The sequence below is a fragment of the Lucilia cuprina genome, chromosome X (assembly GCF_022045245.1).
Source record: "Lucilia cuprina isolate Lc7/37 chromosome X, ASM2204524v1, whole genome shotgun sequence".
NCBI classification, from domain to species: domain Eukaryota; kingdom Metazoa; phylum Arthropoda; class Insecta; order Diptera; family Calliphoridae; genus Lucilia; species Lucilia cuprina.
The window spans coordinates 4714087-4722592 of record NC_060949.1 but is presented as its reverse complement, the minus strand read 5'-3'; the positions used below and the strand labels follow the sequence as shown (position 1 = coordinate 4722592).

The 8506-nt window shown below is 32.9% G+C and overlaps 1 protein-coding gene across 1 annotated transcript in view; it reads right to left on the bottom strand.

Moving 5' to 3' along the window:
* Positions 1–2000: 2000 nt before the first annotated feature.
* LOC111688073 (glutamate receptor ionotropic, kainate 2-like) overlaps positions 2001–8506 on the bottom strand; it is a 22970-nt gene continuing 16464 nt past the window's right edge. Inside the window, exons 3-4 of the mRNA XM_023450564.2 lie at positions 2782–3172; positions 2001–2416 (exon numbers count right to left, since the gene is read on the bottom strand). Of these exons, the coding sequence (XP_023306332.2) occupies positions 2106–2416; positions 2782–3172 (702 nt within the window). The 3' untranslated portion in view covers positions 2001–2105. The remainder of the gene's footprint in view (positions 2417–2781; positions 3173–8506) is intronic.

Sequence of the window (8506 nt, the reverse complement as noted above, 5' to 3'; positions counted from 1 at the left end):
GACGGAGGGTGTGTGTCGCCTCTGCAGACAGGATGGTCATTTGGTATCTCGCTATGTGAATGAGATACATTGAAGAAACTGTGCATTTAAGGGGCTTCCGACGGATCTTCAGTGTCCAGTGTTTAGTACCATAGTCGCTAGGGCGAATGGTAGACATAAGAAGCCATGGATTACAACTCCATAAATATTTTGCAGCTCAACTGCAAGCGGTCTTATGCAGTGATGTGTAAATATCGCAGCCGTGTCCGGGAGCCGTATACCTAGGGTGGCCGCATAAGAGGATTACCGGTTGGTGTATGGTTGTTTACTGACAACGGGGTCGCGGTCGTTATTGTGTGTGACAGTGACTTGAAATGTTTAGTTATAAGAAGCAGCCAGTTCGATATTCTTCGTCAATGATAGTTTCGGTAGGTTGATCCTGGTTAGCGTAGTTATCCTGTAATTGTAAGCTCAGATTCAATTGTATGCTCTAGTATATGGTTCAGTAAAATGGACATAAGAACTAAACACGAGGAATTATGCTTAGCGAAAAGGTTACCAAGTGCGTCATGGTGTTAAATAAGCCGAGTGACCTGTACACTTTTGATGGTCCTATTAGTACCAGTGACATTTCCGTTACAGCTGCTAATTGTACAGCTATGACATATGCTCATTACTATCTTTCGCCCTTAAATACGTATAAGGACATGATTGTTAGGATAAAAGAGGACGAGTGAAGAGACTTTGTACGGGACAATATAGATAACCCTTGGATTGCGGTTTATCGTTTCTGAATGAGGAAGAAGTAGACACGAGGGCTTGGGATCATTTCATGTTGGCGATACTGTTTGGATGTTCTTCTGTTGGATGTTTTCTTTCCTCGTGAGGAGAATACTGTTCAACTTCTGTCCTGGGAAGCCCTCCGATTTAAATATATCTTAGGCATATATGTAGACTTTAAGGGTGCGTTTGATTAAATTTTGCGTAGGCTTCAAGAACTGAACTGTCAAGAGATAGCTCTTTGGCAGCGTTACTTCAGCGGTTGGAAAACTTGTTTAGTTGGTGCAAGTGGCACTGTTTGGAAATATGTTGTGCGTGGTTGACCCATTCCATTTGTTTCCATTTATATGGAACCTTATTAGGGATCCTTTACTGGGTGATCTTATCATCGGCTCGTCTCCCGTGCATACGTTCTGGCAATGTGGCCCTCAAGTATTTGACTGAGGTCAAGTACTTGGGGATTACTATGAGAGAGAAAATAAACTTTTTGGTTCATTTTACTCGGGATAAGCTTTCCGTCGTTGTGGGACAGATAATGCAAATCATTAGAAGTGACTGGGGCATCAACAGGCGTGTTGTTCGTGTCATATACGATGGGTTATATGTTGCTTGTGCAACGTTGCTTGTACCGGATATAATATTTAATAAAGTGGAGGCCACCTTGTAGTAGTTTTGCATTAACTACGAAGTCCAACCGAAGACTTAAAATCTGGTACCAAGGGATACAGGAAGCCCCTGAAACTTTTTTTTCAGCCATTTATTGAAGTGGTGGCTGTTGTTTAAACCCAAATCGCGGGAAGAGCGAAAGTTTGGTGTGGATCTACATTGTAACTGAGTGCCGAGACCCATAGATAAGTTGAAGTTTTGATAGTCTCCGCCCCAAACCAAGGGGGAGGTCATGTCCAAATACATGACTTCGAATCTGGTACTCCTACATCTTCCGTCGTTATTGTACGGGTTATGTAGCTGGGCGTTGGTCGACGCATTGTATTCACCCGGTCAAGGTAGGCCCACACGTAAAAAATGTACAAATCTGTGTATACCAAGTCTCTATTCAAAACCATTAAGATTTTCAGAGTTCCACAAGGTTTGGCATGACTAATATTATTACATAAATTTTGTTTTATTTTGTACTTTAAAATGCTGTTTTGATATTTCAAAATATCTATACATATAATAATCAGTTTGTAGTCTTTAATGATATACATACATAGTTCAAATGTGGTTAAAAGATTAAATTGTTAAAGGATCATATAAAAACTATATTTTTTATTATTAAATTTGTCTATAAAAAGTTATTTTCCTCTTGTCAAAATTTATATTTCAATACTAATCTAAAAATTAATTTAGTTTAAATAGTTATATTGGACGCCACTAATATGAGGCATGCCGTCAGCTCCGCCATTACCATAAATCCCCGATGCTGAAGCCGCTGGTACGTAAGTAGTCCCCGGCATACATTTCGCACACTTGCGTCTGAGGGCGGGTCGTTGTTTTGAAGCATGACAGTGCATTGCAAATCGCAATTCTTCTGCCATTTCTGAACACAAAGATTGGCTTTCAGTTTGAACATTTTTCTTTGAATTATAACAAAATTCTAATATTGCGACGACAACAGCTAACGCCAATCCACATAGTAGTACAACAAATACGCCACCTTAAAAAATTTTTGAAAAGAAAAATATATTTTAATACATATTTATATATAAAAATAATATTTTTTAACCGTTAATTTTTTAGATATTTGTATTATTTATAAAATAAAATTTTTTTATGAATTTTGAAAATGTGTATAACACAAATAACAAAATAAGCCTTTTTATATTTATTTAAAATTTTCTTGACATACATGTTACATTAAAGTATGTAATTATAAAACCATAATTTACAATATGAGAATTCTTAGTTAGTTTAATCCATTTGATCCTGCATTTAATAGATAGATTATTTCCATAATGTAAAATTCAACTAATAGTTTTGGAATAATCTATAATATATTAAAACATACACTTTTATAATTACCAATATTTTCCACTCCCAAAGCATTTGCCTTCGATTCTTTACTCTTGTCGTCACGGTTGCATACATCTCCGGTATTTTTCCACCACTTATCGTATAAAATTTGTATAATACCCTTTTCCTGTAGTTCCAATATCGCTAACGACATCGCATCTCGCCATGGTGATCCTTTTGGTGTGGCTATACCATAGCCTTTGGAATCCAGAAGACCACCGATTTGGGTCAAATTGCAGTCACGCTGTACTGCGTAATCCAACATAGTTGACTCCATTAAAAATGCGTAGTTACCATCCATTACACGTCGTATGCCCTCTTCATATGTTTTTACGAACACAGATGATTTACGATTCTCCATATATCTCCACATTTTTTGATATATGCCTATTTTCGAATCCTAGAATGAAATCAAATATTTACGTTATTATTTATTAATTTTATACGTGCGTTTATGTCATTTTCGGAAGTTGACCGATACAAATAATCTTTTGTAGTTTGATTTATTTTCGTATTATATTCACAAAAAATTTTGTATTTATAATGATATATTTGAGAAAGTTATTAACTATAAACAAATTTCCGGGAATATCTTTGCTACGGGAACTTTTAAATCAATTGTTATGATTTTCAACATACAGAAAAAAAATAAGAATGGCAGTGTTTACCGTTGGTTACGCTAACACTTTTGCCGATCTTACCTTGATAAGGGCAAAAGGAGATTATGAAATAAAATTCAAGGCAATGTAGCTGCCAATTTGAGTCTTAGTTTCAACCTGCTTTATTTGTGGCCAAGTGGCTCTTTTTATATAAAATTTACATATGTTCTATACTATTCTAACTTATTCTAATTTACATTCTATATTACTTAATCCTATTCGATACATGTACTTATTGTGATTTCGATAGTCGCAACTTGAAGAATAGACCAATCATATTGTCTTCAAATTGGGGAATTGAGTGACTTTATCAATGTCACTCAAACACCAATATGATCCCTTTAAGCATTCGTCACATTTCATTCAAGTGCAGCTTGATCGATTTTTATATGTTTTGCAGTGTGAGGCGTGTATGTAAGTACGTGTGTGTGTTGATGTTTTGTACAGCGGTGTGTAATGCAAGAGCACACTACAGGACTCAGAATTTCACAACGACCCAGAATATGTACACTTTGTTGGGTCTTAGATGGTGGTAGAGGGTATATAAATAATATACTTTTTAATGGTGGGTATAAAAAAACTAATCATTATCATAAGTAATTTGGGACCGACCGCACCCATGTTATGGACCGATCTTGAAAAAAATCTTAAAATTGAATTTTTGTATACTAAACTAACATTTGTGCCAAATTTTGTATCAATAGCTTTATTTGATAATTAGTAATGTGAGTTCAAGAGATTTTCGTAAAAGGACCTTGTATGGGAGCTATGACCAATTATGTATATAAAAACAAAATTTCAAAATTCTGTATCTATATCATTATTTGGTAATGAATATTGTTCATTTAAGTGATATTCTAGTATGATCGTAAAACAATTTTATAGTGTAATTTATGTACATAAGAGCAATATTTATACTAAATGAACCTTGCATGGGAGCTATAAAATAAATGAACCGATTGTGCAAAAATTTTTATGCGTATCACTATTTGGTAATGAGTTATGTGCCTTTAAATGTTTTTCTGAAAGGGACCTTGTATAGGAGCTTTGATCTGTTATGGCCCCGATAGGAAAACAATTCCACAGTAATATTTCTGTGAGCAATATCAGCAATATTTGTACCAAATATGATATCTTAATTTAGTAATCAGTTATGTGCGTTTAAGTGATTTTCGGGAGGGATCCTTGTGTGGGAGAAATGACCAATTGTATGGGAGGTATATGATATTATCGAACTATTCTGGCAATTTTTAGCAAGAATCAAGGTCTTGTGTAGAAACGAATGTATGATGATTTTCATAAAATTACATCCGAATGTGTTAAAAATGCTTATTTTTTTCGGAGGAATATTTCTTGGTGTTACATACCACTGATGGTGGAGTCTAGTATAGAAGTTCATTTTTCAGCTTTTTGTCGAGATACGAGTATATTAAACATAATTATGAACTTAAAAGTAATATCTCCAAAATTGCGATATTGTGCGTTTCAAAAATCAGCACAAACCCAATTTACCCTCCCCACTAAAGTTGTGTAGGGTATTCTAATTGGAATGTATGATAAGCCTGATTGCATAACCCTACTAAAAAACAAATAAAAGTTCTATATTCGGCAGTGCCAAATCATATATTTATACCTTTCATCATGGTGCGTTGTAAAACGAAATATATCGAAAGGCCAATTTTATAGATTTTCGATCAATCAGGTTGTTGCGTAAAAACTAAAGAGTATTATTCAAAGAACAAAAAAAGTTGAAAAAATCGTTTTTTTCTTTAGATTTGTATGAACCTACTATAAATACTTTTTTTCATGTTTCTAGGTTCAATATTATAGAAAACTCAAAAAGCAGCTTTTTGGAGAACGAAATAGTTCCAAAAGCTCACTTCTATTGGTTTTCATTTAATCCGGGTTCTACATGCTTGATATCATGCTTGTACTTAGGTTCAATATTATAGAAAATTCAAAAGAAAAGAACGATAAAGTATCAAATAGTCTTTATTTAAAGTAAAGGGGCCAAAGCTCTATGCGTTTGGTACTCATTTGTTTTCGTAAATGCGCTTAGCTACCCAGCGACAAAAATACACATTATGTACTCGCTTATCTAAGCGATATTTCGCGGTAATCATGATGCTTTTACATATTCTTTCACTTAGATTTAACATAAAAATGTCATAGACGGCCTCATCGATGTGCTTTCGCTTAGAATATAAGAATATAATATCATTAGAGCATATTAGAATTTCACTTAAATCATGTGTGGATTTCTAAGCGAAGTAAATGAGACGCCTATAAACGCTTGCCAATAAGAATACAATGTATGCAGATTACAATCCTATTTGTATTTGTAAGTTAAAGTACCATCACTTACGATTTTGTTATAGAAAATTTTTTTTGTTTTATATCTTTAAAATTATGCAAGTTTATTTGAAAGTCAAATAATAAATATGTATTATTGCTTATTTAATAAAAGTATAATTAAACAATTGTAACGAAAATAAATAAAATTAATCTTAATTTTCTTTTGAAAATTTCGGCCATCTTCCTTAATAGCTTCTGTAAACAATCAAAAGGAAATTGTCAGTATTGAAATCAGAAACTATGAAGTATATTTACCCTAATTATACCCTCCACCACCATCAGTGGTGATAGAGGGTATATATAACATTGTCATTCCGTTTGTAACACCTAGAAACATTCATCTAAGACCCAACATATATATTCTTGATCCTTATGAAATTCTGAGTCGATCTAGATATGTCCGTCTGTCTGTCTGTCTGTCTGTCTGTCTGTATAAAACACGCTCATATTGAAACGAAGCAATAGAACTCCATAAAATTCACTCAAAATATTCATTGTTATCCTAAGCAGTTTGGTATTGAAAACCAGCAAGATCGGTGTAATAGTTTCAGAGTTATGAGTAAAAATTTAAGACAACCTTGAAAAAAATTACGTTTTTTCAAATACTTATTTGTACTTTTTACAAAAACTACTGCAGATAAACTGATGAATTTTGTCAGAGAAGCAATTTATGGTACCAGGATCAACATTGTTAAAAATCGGAAAAATCGGTTCACAATTTCATATACCTTCCATAAAAATGTACGTATTCCAGGGAAATGTGTTTTATATTAATAACTTCCGTTCCGTTCCGGCGATATCTTCACAAAGTTTTTCAAATTAAAGTTTTATGTCAATAGAACTTTAGATAGAAATTTTTCCATCGGTCCATATTTCATAGCGCCCATACAAGGTCCCCTTCCGAAAATCACTAAAACGTGCATAACGACGCGATATCGATATAAAATTTGGTAAATGTATTACTCTAATATACAGAAATATTACCATGAAGGTTTTTTTGGATCGGTCCATAATTGGTCATAGCTCCCATACAAGGTCCCCTCCCGAAAATCACTTAAACGGTCATTACTCATTACTAAATCAAGATATATATACAAAATTGTGTACAAGTATTGCTCATATGCACAAAAATATTACTGAGAATTTTTTTGATCGGTTCATAACTGGTCATAGCTCCCACGCAAGGTCCCCTCCCGAAAATAACTTAAACACACATAACTCATGACTAAATTAAGATATCCATATAAAGTTTGGCACAAGTGTTGTTCATATACAGAGAAATGATATTGTGAATTTTTTTTTACGATTGGTCCATAATTGATCATAATTCCTATACAAGGTCCATTTTAGAAAAACACTTAAAAGCACATAACTCATCACCAAAGAGTGATACCCATAAAATATTTGGCGTAAATACTATTTTTGTACACATAAATGTTATTTCAAAAATTTTTCACGATCACAAATCACAAATATTAATTTTGTATACATACTATGTCCAGTCCCTAAAAACGCTTTAACCGTATTTAACTAGTCGCATTATCAATTTCTGCAGATTATACAATTATACAGGCAAATCCCGGTATGACGAATCACACTTTAACGAAAATCCGATATAACGAATACAAAAATTTCTAACATTAACTACCTTATATAGCGAACGTTACTAAAATTTTAAGCTTGATATAACGAATGATAAGAAAAAACAAACCAAAATCAAGCAAATAACTAGTTTTTTGCATTGACAACCTTATATAGCGAACTTTTAAAAATGTTTTTGTTCAATATAACGAACAGCAGTAAAGAAAAAGAAAAAAGTGACATTAGAGTATCGTTACCTCTTTTTTCAATGACTACGCATTTAATACATGCTTTGTTGGTTTTTATACCTTTCACCTTCGTAAGAAGGGTATATATATGTTTGTCATTCCGTTTGTAATATCTGTAATATAATTTTCCGACCTCATAAAGTATATATATTCTGGATCCTAATAGGTAGCGGACTTGATTAAGCTATGTCTGTCTGTCCGTCTGTCTGTGTGTTTGTTGAAATCAGTTTTTAGAGGACCCCAGATATCGGCGAGATCCGAATCTTCAATAATTCTGTTAGACATCTTTTCGAGAAGATCGCAATTTAAAATCAGCAAAATCGGTCCATAAATAACGTAGATATGAGCAAAAATCCGAGACAACCTCTGAAAATTTCATCAAAAAATGTCATATTTTTTCATGCTTTGTTAAAAAAACAACAACACTGTATATTAGAAAAAGATGTACACGTGTGTGTAGATGTATTTGATTTTTCAGCTATGTATTTCGTTTTGTATGTTTGGATGCTGTTGGCGTCATTGAGTTGTGTATTTTGTTTTTGTTTTGTTTTTCTGAATTCTGTTCGTATATTTGGATGTAGGTTGGTTTTATTGCGTTGCTTATTTTATTTTTGTTTTTCTGTATTTTTCGTTATGTATGTATTTTGTCTTTTATTTCGTTTAGCGTTGTTATTCATTTTGTTTTGCTCTTGGCGTAATATTATTTTAATATTATTAATATTATTAGTTGGCAAAAAATTTAAAAAATTAATATGTTTAAAATACTCTATGGTGAAGGGTATATTTTTTTTAATCAAATTCTTTATTTGCAATCTATTCTAGAACATTAAGCAAATTTGATAATTTATAAAAATTCACATAAGTTATTAATTACCAGTGTAATCAATAACA